A 12,416-nucleotide genomic window follows, 5' to 3' on the forward strand; every position below is an offset into this window, starting at 1 on the left:
ACAACTATATTTTACACTAAGTTTTGTTGAATTTTTTATTGACTAGAGTGTTTTTAGAAGTATCTACCTATCTAATATTCTTTCAAAAGAAAAGTTGTTTGTGTAAAAGAAAAGGGAAAAAAAAAAACGTTATCATCTTATATACTTGTATATATGTTAAATTTAATAGTCTTAATATTGTTCTTAAAACTAAACACCATTAATAAGTGAAATTTATATATGCACCATTAATTCTTAAGTTTTCCATTTTTATTTGAATGTAAATAGAAAATAAATTGATTAAATAACATAAATATAATGACCCATGAATATAAAAAAATTTAAATGTATTTTATGGTGCTAATTTTTTAACTATTTGATAGAAAAATAAAAGATGAGATCTATTTTTATTTTTCTTAATTTTTAGACAAATTAGACATCTATGTATTAACTATTAAGCACCATACAATTTTTCAAAAATTTAATGCATATAGATAGTCGGTTTGATTATATTTTCCCATCAAACATGTTTGAAAGGGTGAAGGGAGGACATGCACAAAAAGAATTGTAAAGAGAAAGCATGTAATACATAAAAGAGGATCGGATACGTAGAGAATTAACTTTAGTTAGTCAACATTAATTATTTTGTTACTCTATGTAATAAATAAATAACTTAAGGAAATATAACAACTTAATTAATTTGAGTTGGTTTAGTGGTTAGTTTACTAGTTTGTTTAAATAAGTATCGGAAGTTCGAATATGCCATCTATTGACTAACGACAAAACCCTTAAGTAGAGTTCAAATCCGCGATAATTATTTATTGGCTAATCAAATTGGGGATATCATATAAAAAAAAGAAATATAACAACTTTAATAACCTTGATTGATATTTTGTTGTAGTTAATGACAAATCAGTTTAGGTTATCATGTTTTAAAAATAAAATAAAATAAAAAAAGAAAGTGTAGACTGTAGAATATTATTATAATTGAATATTTTTTTTGGTGACTGAAATAAATTAAATAAAGAAAAACAAAACAAACAAAACAAAGAACTGCCTAAATAAAGGGACAGTCCCGTTCAAGACTACTTTTAAACTCCTCCCAAGGTGAAAGAAGCTCCACATGCGAAAGTTGTAACTTCATCGCCATCTTTGCCATAGTATCTGCCACCGTGTTTGCATCTCTCATAATCAAACGAAAGTCAACCCGCCAAATCCAATGCATGATATCTCTTATTTTGAGCACCAGTGGATCAATAAACCCAAAACCATCTTGAGTAACAAGATTAAATGCTTCCACACAATCCGTCTCACAAATAACATCTCGTTGACCCACATCCCAAGCTAAGAGATATCCTCTCCAAATAGCAAACAATTCTCCTTGAAGAATACTATTACTCTCAATCATTCCCAAACACCCCCTTTGCCAGCTCCCATTACAATCTCTAATAACACAAGCAAAACCAACACTATCACCCGAACCAAAATAACTAGCATCACAATTAATCTTAAAAATACCAATAGATGGGGATTCCAAAAACTATTTAGAGTAGAGGGAAGGGACATACGTTGTAATTCAAAAATATTCCTAAGCTCTTTTTCTGAAGTTAATGCCAGACAAATCACTTTTTCCGAAGGCCAAGTTTCATGGGATTAAAGATGTCATTATTCCTTGCTCGCCATATCCACCAAAGTCCCAAAAAGAACTTGAACGGATGCTCTCTGCTATGATACAAGAACCAGTTCTTCAAATCCAAAGGATGACAAGAAATATCCAACCTATGCCAGACAAGCTGAGCTTTTGGACAATCCCAAATACAATGTAAAACCGATTTCTGGCTAGAAAGACATCTTGGACACCTATCTGATGATGACATCCCTCTTCTAAAGCGAAAACTTGCAGTAGGAAGAGCCTCCTTAAGACACAACCAAGCCAAAAACTTATGCTTTTCCGGAACAAGCTGACGCCAAAGCCAAAGCCAATTCTCCCGCTCCTTCCAACCAAACAGCTGCTTACACAACCACAAGTAACCATTGCGTGAGTCATAGACTTTAGCAGCAGACCCACTCCAATACCAACCCACTTCTGGACCTGCTTGTTCATCTGGATTGTAAGAGAGAATATTATCTTTCAGATTTTGAGATAAAGGAGAATAAAGAGTATCCAAATGCCACCTACCAACCGACCAAATATCCTGTATCCGGAGATTCGAATCAGAAATGTGAACATAATCCATCTCATTAGATAACCGTCCTTCTCTCCTCCAGCTAGAAAACCAAAAATTCTGGTTCAAATCTCCAATACACCAAGCAAACCCATCCTTCAACACTTCCCAAGCCTTGCAAAGACACCTCCAAATGGGAGAGTCCTTGTTCTTAGGATAACTAAAACAATCATATAGAGATGATCGGTATTTGGCATCCAACAATTGGACCCATAGCTTGTTTGGCTGCTGGAAAAAAGTCCAAACTAACTTCCCAAGAAGAGCAATATTTACACAATAAGGATCTCTAATCCCCAAACCTCCATATTTTTTTGGAGTAACCAGTACCTTCCAACTAACAAGATTCAATCCTCTTCCATCAACTTGTCCTTTCCAAAGAAAATTCCTCATCATAGACTCCAATTTACTAATGATTCCTTTGAGAAAAATAGAGACCTGCATCTGGTACGTGGGAATAGCAGTAGCAACAGAATTAACCAAGCAGAGCCTACCAGCCCGATTGAGTAAACTTCCTTTCCAGCTTGCTAGCCTACTCCGAATCTTATCCAGGACACCATTGAAAGCTGAACGAGTCATCCTATAATGGCTAAGGGTAACTCCAAGATACTTGCCCAAGTCCTGGACAAATCTGATAGAGGATACCCCAGTAAAAACCTCTTTCCTTGTTGCAGAGACATTCTTGGAGCAAAGCGCTTTAGACTTCTCGACATTAATCTTCATCCCAGATGCTTTGCAAAAAGTCTCTAAAACCAACATCACATTTTGCACTTGTCTCTTTGTAGCTTTACAGAATAGAAGCAAGTCATCCGCAAACATTAAGTGGGATATTCTTGGTCCCCCTCTAGAAATAGCAACCGGCTCCCACAAGTCCAAATCAACCTGATGACTAATAAAGCATGCCAATCGCTCCATACACAACACAAAAAGATAGGGGACATAGGGTCTCCTTGTCTAAGACCTCGGCTAGGAGTAAAGCCATTCAGACGACTCCCATTCCAAAGAATAGATAAGGAAGAAGCAGTGACACAATTCATAATCAAATTAAGTGTAGGAATAGAAAAACCAAAGCTTTTAAGGGTATGAGCTAAAAACCTCCAGTCAACTCTGTCATAAGCTTTCTCCAGATCAATCTTAAAGGCCAGTGTGCCTTTCTTTGATTTAGTCTTCTTCATAAAGTGGAGGACTTCTTGAGCAATGATGATGTTGTCATGAGTTCCTCGTCCCAGAATAAATCCTCCTTGAAGCGGGCCAACAATCTCCGTAAGATGAGGACGAAGCCTATTAACAAGGACCTTCGTGATGATCTTGTAAACTACATTGTAGAGACTAATCGGCCTGAAATCTTTCATAGATACCAGTGATTCAACCTTTGGAATGAAAACCAGTAAAGTCTCCAACATTCTCGGATCAAGAGGAACACCGGAGAATGCCTGCTTAACCATCTTCCAAACATCAAGACCAATGATCTCCCAAAATTCTTTGAAGAAGAAAGCTTGAAACCCATCAGGACCCAGAGCTTTAAAAGAGTTCATGTGAAAAACAGCTGCTTTGACTTCCTCCATAATAACTGGTGCCGTAAGGTTATTGCAAGCTTCCTCATTCAGAGAAGGAAGAGGCACATCACCAAGGCAACCCAAATCAACATCATCTAAATGACAGAATAAGTTTTTATAGAAAGACTCTGCTTCTTGACTCAGAACCTCTGAATCAGTTTCCCACACTCCATCTTTGAGAAAAAAGGCCATGAATCTTATTATGCTTCCTTCGCGCAAGAGTTTGAATATGAAAGAATCTTGTATTCCTATCCCCGAACCTTACCCACTGCTCTCTGGACTTTTGGAACCATAGGAGCTCTTCTTGCACTAGAGTATTATTATAATCATCAAGCAATTGTTGCTCTTTCTGACGCAAATAAATACTATCCACCACTTCCAAACGCTTTTGTAAATAATTAATCTGCTGCTCTAATTCACATTTCTTAACAAAAATGTTACCAAATACCTTCGAGTTAAACTCTAGTGAATTCTTCTGTACTTCCAAAAGCTTGCCATGAATTCCTCTATTACCAGACCACCATGACTGGTTCACAATATCCCTATACCCAGGATGAGTAGCCCAAGCAGCAACAAATCGGAAAGGTCGATTCCCTTTAGGCTGAGGACGAACTTTACAACGCACCAGAATAGGGCAATGATCAGACTGAAACCTATTTAAAACTTCTGCATAAGCCTCTGGAAAGATAGATAACCAACTACTATTTATACAGACTCGATCAAGCTTTTTTGCCACGTCAACATAATTTTTCACCCTCCTGTACCAAGAAAATCGCCTCCCACTAGTCTTCAGATCAAACAAACCACTATCCCCTAATAACGTAGCAAACATGTCGGCTCTTTGATGAGAAAATTGACAGCCCTTAGATTCATGAGAAAATTTGACTTCATTACAATCACCAAGAACAATCCAAGGTCCTTGAAAAACCATGGCTTGTGCAACAAGATAATCCCAAAAGAGAACCCTTTTATTAAATTGAGGACTGCCATAAATACCACTACACCTCCAAATTAAATTATCAAAGTGAACCTCAACAGTAACACCCTGATCAAAAGCATCAATGAACTTACAACAAACACCCTTCATAGAGGATAGAAACCAAATACCTCCCTTATGCCCCTCTGCTTCTACTATAAAAACAGAGTGATACTCCAACCTTTCCCAAAATAATTTTAAATGCTGAAAAGGAGAGTGAGTTTCAACCACAATAAAGAAAACAGGTTTAAATTTCCTAACAAGTTCCTTACAATGCACCCGGGCTAACTTATTAAAAGCACCCCTAATATTCCAAACAATCATATTTAAACTATCCATAAATAATAAGGACAGAATAAATAAGAACATAAACTCTAAACAGAATCACCAACCTCAATAGGTGGTTTGTCCTGCGGTACTAGCACACTCTGATCCTCAATAATTGTCACCTTTGGACCTCCTGACACTGCACCTGTCATGCTTCCATCTACTAAGGTTTCCTCCGTTGTGCCACCATTTTTATCAACTAGCGAGTTCTGCAAGGAGGAAGGCCGATGACGCTTCCGTAGAGAAATTCCACGACGTGCAGGAGTTCTGCGCGATAGAGATGGCGCAATTTCATGTTTTTCACGCTTCCCCATCCTAATTCCAATTGATTTGCCTCCATCACCATGCAAATTGGGCCTTGGAACCCTTCTCGAACCAAACTTGTGCTGCTTTCCATCTTGGTCCTTCAAACCTGATGACTGGCCCATTGTGAATTTTCCCTTATGCAGCACTTGTTGCCAGTCCTCTCCATCATCCATGCATGCCTCATTAACATGACCATCAGGCACGTGAGGAGCCAATGATTCTGTAACTACATCCTTCCCTTTAACAACTCCTAATTTCTCACCCAAATTACGAGGATTCTCACCCAAATCACGAGTTTCTGATTCAGCCTCTTGTTGAATCTCATGATTGTTGTGTGGCACTAATGTCGGGACTTCATTATTTTTTTCATCACCAAAGGAATTTTCGTTTCCTTCCAAGGACTCATTCTCCATGCACAACGATTTATCAAGCCCATACCGTGCACAAGTAGCACAAATCAACTGTAAACTCTCGTACTCCACTTCATAAGTCACACCCTCCACTATAATATGTTTGATTACAGGCAACTCAAGATTAATTTGAACACAAGCTCGGGCATATTTTCCTCTTTCTGCAAGCTTAGTAGTCAAATCTACTTTCACCAGAATCCCTATTGCAGAAGCAATTCGCAGTATTGCTTGTTCCTGATAGCACCAAATTGGAAGTCGCGAGACTCGAATCCATACCAGCGTTGATCCAAAGGATTTTTTGCATGGCCTAAAATCCACATCCCATGGCTTTACTGCAACATAGTGACCGTCTATCAACCACGGGCCACCAAGAATGACTTTCTCACGATCCGCAGAAATATCAAATTTAACCAAAAAATATCCAAACCCCACATCCAACAAATCAAACCCTCCTTTGATGCGCCATACTATCCGAAGCTTATGCATGAGAGCCGTGTAGCCATAATGCTTATCCAGCACCTTGATCACGATGGCTTCCTTATAAGGTTCAGCTAGACAGCTCTTTGCCTCCTTGGTAAAACTGACACTTGGTGGACGAGAATCACCCTGCTTACCTGTCACCGTCGCGATACCATCCCCAGATAAAGACCCTATTAATGCAAAGGCCTTAGACTTTTCTGCACCAATGACTTTATCTCTAAAAGAGACCTTGGATGACTTTTCTAACCCCTCTCGAGAAGAATCCTCCTTAACACCGGATACACACCCACCCACGCTCTCCCCCTTATCTCTTCTGATGGCATGGCCATCTTCCTCACCGTGTTTCACCCTCAACCGCTCGCCCCCGCTCTCTCCTTCTCTCATTCTCCTTGAGTTATTGTAATTGAATATGGTTGTTTATTTTGTCGTTTTCACTTTGTCATATTTAAAATTTCATGCCAAAATTCTTACACTCTGCAACTACAAGGGGTGTCCTTATTCAAGGCGACAAACAAAAAGGTACAAAGCATAAAGCAGATAGATAAAGAATTAAGACCTAAAAAAAATAGAAAGAAAGAAAGGAAAAGATAGATATTCGGTGCACAACAGCACAAGTTATTTTTTTAAATAAAGAATTATATCTGCATTATTTTATTTCATTTTGGAAAATGGTCTTTAAATCCTATTAGGCCCAACAACTAAAGGCACTTCATTAGAACTTTAGATAAATTTTAAAATGCAAAATGATAATTAAAAAAATTGGAATGATTAAATCTCATAACTCATAAGTAGTTGATAGCACACCTTTTTTTACCATGTTCAAATAATACTCTTCTATAGAAGATTCTAAGTAATTTCTTAAAGATAGTATTTGTTTTTAGTTACTAGAGCTAAAATTAAAAAACTAAAATTTAGTATTATGTTTCATGACCAGAAATTAAAACTAAAATTTTAGTTTCGAAATACAAAATTTCAGTACCTCCAAAAAATGAGGATACAAATAACTAAAATTTCTGAAACAGAGACTAAAAATCTAATATTTTTTGAAGAATGCTAGGAGACTAACAACTTTTGTGATTTATAACCATCAAATAGCTATTAATGATGATTTTAATAGTGTGAGATTGGTGTAAGATTTCATCCAATGGATCACTTTTCTTTGCTGGTTACATACTGGCCAGAATTTAATAAAAGTGCTGCCCCTAGACTTTTCCATATTTTCTTTATTAACTAAAAATATTTTAGCTTTAATAACTAAAGATATTTTAGTAAATATTTTTATTTTATATTTATATTTATTTTAAACCAAATAAAATATTAAAATATAATTAAATTCTGTATATTTTATATCAAATATAATACAGAGACTTAATTAATCTCAGTCTCTCAGTTTCTGTCTTCCTTCCAAACACAGGCTTCAAAGAAACTCATTAATGTTTAGTAGAACTTCAGTGATCTTACTTAAGTTCATATTTGTTGAAAACAGGAAGAGTTCATTTGCTACACAGATGCCAAAATCTATTGGCAACTCAAATGGAGAAACAATCAAATAGTAAAGTTGAATGTAAGTGCTTCCTAAAGTGAACTTGTACATAATATGAGAATGTAATATACATATTTGATCCATGAAAGGAGGCTCAGACATTGAACTTCTATCCAGACTTTGATTTGAATTGGGATCACATAAGAATACAATTAAACTCGCCACTTCTTTCATCAAATCTAGTAAGGAGGGCAAGGTGCAAAGTAGAGGGAGAGAAAAAAAAAAGTCTCATCAATCACATACATTTTCCTGCTAACATGGAGAACCACAATCAAAATGAGAGGGAAAAAAGGTAAAGAAAAGAAGAAAATCCTAAACAATATTACACATCATTCCTTTAGAAATCTAATTTGTGGGAGAAAAAAAAATCATAAGCAAACACATGCAAACCAATTGAATGTTCAATATACCTCCCAAAGTTGCAACATTGTTCTATTTCTGGTTGCTTGAACCCTTTTTCTTGAGCAGGCTTCCAAACTTGCCAAGCAAGGGCTTCTTCTTTTTCTTCAACTGTTGTTGCTGCTTGGAAGGAGAGGTCGCGCCATCGTCATTGTTCTCGGCTATGGATGAACCGTTTATGTTATCAAAGCTCTCGCCACCTTCTGCCTTGGAATCGGCTTCCTCTTCAAAGGACTCGGGCTCTGGATCCCTCTCTGGCGACAACTCCTTTTTCTCTATCTTGCAGCTCTCCCACATTTTATGTTCAACTTCTACTGAATTATCATTTTCCTTACTAGCATCATCTTCCTTCAGTTTTCCATTCCCATTCTCATGTTTGGGAGATTCTATCTTTTCAGCCTTATCATTCACAGGAATAGTCTCTCCTTGAAAGCCTTGTTTGAGCACTTCTTGATTTGCTGAATCTTCTACCTTCAATACATCTTCTCCTCCATGCCCATTCTCTTCGGAAAATTCAACCACCTTAGGAAGCAAATCATAATCCTTCTCACTGTCTGTGAGATCCCCGTTTTCCTGAGTGTGGTTTCTGGCTGTTATTTCTTCCAGTAGCTTAGATAACTCCTCCACCTTCTTAATAGATTCAGCTTCCTTAGTGCGGAGTTCATCATTTTCTTGAATAATACTCTGCAATTCATTTTCTTTATCCAATAAATTCTCCTTCAATTTCACGTTCTCGGCCGTTGCTTCTTTAAGAGCTTCCTGCAAGTTAATTGCCTCAGCCTCAACTTCCTTCAGATTTTCCTTCAACTGAGCTTCTTCCTCCCTGCTGGCACTAGCTTCATCCTCGGTATCTTTGAGCAAGAGAGCCAATCTATTTATTTCTTTTCCCAAGGACGAATTCTCTTCTTCGGTTTTCTTTAAGCAGCCGACTAGTTGATGTTCTCTCTCTTCCCACTCGGCTCTGGAGTTCTCAAAGTCATTCTTAGAATTTTCGACATTACAAGTAAGAACATCAATCTCACGCCGTGCATCATCAAGCATGGATTCATATTTTTCATTGGTAGCTTTTAAAACTGACTTTAAATCTTCAAGCTGGGTCTCGTAATTTTCATGTTCGGCTTGGCTGCTCAATAGCTTCTCTTTGGCTTCTCTAGCCTCTGCAGATACTTCATGTAATGCAGAAGTTAAGCTTTCCATTGCCTTTTTGCACTTTTCTTCCTCATCCCTAGAATTCTCCAAATCATTGATAAGTTGATTTTTCTCTTCAAGTAGGGTCTGCACGCTAGCAGCTGCAAGCTTTTCATTGTTCAAAGCCTGAATCTTCTCTTCCTTAACTGTCTCAAGTTCGGATTTGAGAGCTTCAACCTTGTGTGTCATTTCAAGACTTTCTTCCTTGGCCACATTAATCCGATGCTCTGAATCCTCAAGATCTGCCTTTTGTCTCCCAACAGTCATTTCTAACAATCCTACCTTCTCTTTAAGAGCCGCAACTTCAGATTCTGCTTCATGCAACAAATCATTGCTTCCTTCTAGCTGTTTCATGACATTTTCCAAAGATTCTGATGCAGATTTTTCCAACTTATTTGCTTCTTGAACCCTCATCTCTAGTTCCTCAACCTTCTTCGTCCACTCCTCCAACACACTATGAGCATATGATTCAGCCATCCTTGCGGCCTCAAGCTCCACATTGAGCTGTTCGATAGTAGTTTCTTTCTCTGCCAACTTCTCATCATAATCCTCGGCCTTTGCAAGTTCTTGCTTAAGAGCTTCTACCTCTGCTTTCAGCTTCAATATAGTATTACTCTCACTGGCCTCTGTTTCCTGTTTCAAATCAAGTAATGCCTTCAACCGAGTCAGTTCAGCTGAAAGAATCTCTGCCTTCTCAGCATGAATCTCAGCAATCTTAGTTGCATCATCAGCATGGTTCAGTGCCTGGTTCTTTGCATCACAAGTCATGGCGAGTTCTTGCTTAACACGCTGGAGCTCCTCGGTGGTGGAGAGAAGAGCAGCAACATCCAAAGCATGCTGGCTCTTTACATTTTCAATCTCTTTCTGCCATTCTTCTTCCTTCTTCTGGGCAGATTCAATTCCAGCCTGCTCCAATTCAACAGCTCGGAACTTCTCAATCTCAGATTCCTCCTCAGCCCGCTTTTGAGCCACCAATGCTTCCCTGAGTTTCTCATTTGCTTCCTCGGCTAATCTCTGTGCTTCTTTCAACTCATTAATTACTTTAAGCTTCTCTTTCTCAGCGTGAATGAGCTGCTCCTTCGCTTTCTTTAGATCCTCCTGAACAAGATTCAACTGGTTCTGCAATTCTGAACCCTTTGTAGCTCTTGTTGGTTGTTTCTGAAAAACACGGGAAAATACAATCGGAGATCAGACTACATACATATATGTATAACCTTCAACGGAAAGCACAATTAAATAAAGTAGTTTGCCAAATCAACTATGAAGAATAATGAAAGAAACATCTCTGGCAGTTTCCTAAAATATGCTAGACATCTCAGAATCACAGTTAAAAAGTCATGCATTATCTAGAATTTCAATTCTCATACAAAAATGTCGAATAATTAGCACTAATTGGAAGACTATAATATTCTTAAACATCTCAAACGGTTCCTTGTTACACTAGTTAAAAGACTTGGTCACTTAGTCACAATCTGAAAGAGAGATAGGATACTTAAATGCATTCTACAACTTACATCAGGTGGGTTGGAGGCAGGCTTTGGTGATTTCCGATCAGGAGTAGCAGCAGGCTTTGAATTCACAGATCGCGGCGATCGTTCAATGGAATGGCGCAGATTTTGCAAGGGTGATGGCGATTCGGATTCCGATTTGGACACTCCTCTGCTAAGTTTGCTGCCTCTTGGAGTTGCTAGTGATGTTTTGTTGGGAGTTTCAGACAAATTGGATCTACCATAAGAAAGAATTGTAATGCCAATAACAGATCAACAATTCATTTTACAAAACAGAACATGACAACATAAGAAACAAAAAGACACAAAATGGCATAGTTATATACACTCCAATTAATGGATCTAAACAAAAAAGGAAAGTGACCCTAATCCAAAATTCAGCATCCAGAATCATTGGCAAGCCAAAAATAAATGAGAATCGGAGTGAAAATGACAGTGATATAACAATCAGTTAATGCAAAAGGCCCTAAGCTAACATGAACACAGAAAAATCAAGCTGAAACTGTAATCAAACATGAGAAAAAGAAGAAACTGAGAAACATAATACAACTTACAAAAAAGTTACAAAATTTAGGTAAAAAATCCACAATAGCACATCAGAACTACTGGATCAAATCCTATAAAGCAGAACCCAACCATCCAAACAGATCAACAAAGAAAAAGAAAGGAACCAAATTTCAGATCTTCACATGAAACTCATAGAAGCATAATCACAAACACCAAGCAAGCATGCTTCAAATGCTTCTGCACTTACTTAGTAGCTTTTGAAGCCATGGTTGGGGGTGGTGGAGGAAGTAGTCCCAACAAGAACAAAAGTAGAAAAGTTGAAAACTTTGGAGAAAAGGGTCAGTGACTGCACTGAGAATGCTAGAGTTCTGACATTGCAAGAGGAAGAAACAGAGAAACTGAACAAGGAATTTTTTTCCTTTTTTTGGGGGGATCAGAGAGAGTTTGAAGTTAAGTGAAATGATTTTGTTGCTGCTGCTGGAAATTATTGGAATGAGAAAGAAAGAAAGAAGACGATTATGATGATGGGGTTTGAATTCAGAGAGAGAGAGAGCAGAAAAAAGTTAATAATTTGAGGCGGTTTTCTTTGTCTCCAGAGTGGCCACACACAGAGCAATGGTGTCTCTGTCTTTTTCTCATTCTTCAATATCTCTCTCTCAACCGTTTTTTTTTTTGTTGAGTGGTGGGTATATTTTGAGGTGCAATAAGATGAATCATGAATTGTGAATTGACAAAAGTAACCCTAATTATGTGTGGATTCTTCTCTTTTTCCTTTATCCCAATCTGTCAAAAAAGCAACTGACTAACTGAGTAACTTTTTCAGAAGCAAAGCTAAGAAAGGACCTGTTAGTGGGTGACTCTCTCTGTGTAACAATTTTCTATTATAAGCCATGCATTGGGTAATTTATTTATTTTAATATTTCTTTTTACATTTAACATTCTCATATAGTTTATTAGTTGTGGATAATTTACATAGATAAATTAAACGAAAAAAAATTATACAGATATCTTAAAT

At 37.4% G+C, this 12,416-nt stretch overlaps 1 protein-coding gene and 1 pseudogene across 1 annotated transcript; both read right to left on the reverse strand.

Annotated features, from left to right (window-relative positions):
* LOC107632449 lies at nt 1,010-6,585 on the reverse strand (annotated as a pseudogene).
* On the reverse strand, nt 7,874-12,088 carry LOC107629509 (WEB family protein At3g02930, chloroplastic). Its single transcript, XM_016332319.2, has 3 exons — nt 11,649-12,088; nt 10,901-11,111; nt 7,874-10,544 (listed from the first exon to the last, which is right to left on the reverse strand). Exons 1-3 carry the CDS (start codon nt 11,666-11,668, stop codon nt 8,232-8,234), a joined length of 2,544 nt encoding a protein of 847 aa, XP_016187805.1. The 5' UTR covers nt 11,669-12,088; the 3' UTR covers nt 7,874-8,231.

The sequence above is a fragment of the Arachis ipaensis genome, chromosome B03, assembly GCF_000816755.2.
Source record: "Arachis ipaensis cultivar K30076 chromosome B03, Araip1.1, whole genome shotgun sequence".
In the NCBI taxonomy this organism is placed as follows: domain Eukaryota; kingdom Viridiplantae; phylum Streptophyta; class Magnoliopsida; order Fabales; family Fabaceae; genus Arachis; species Arachis ipaensis.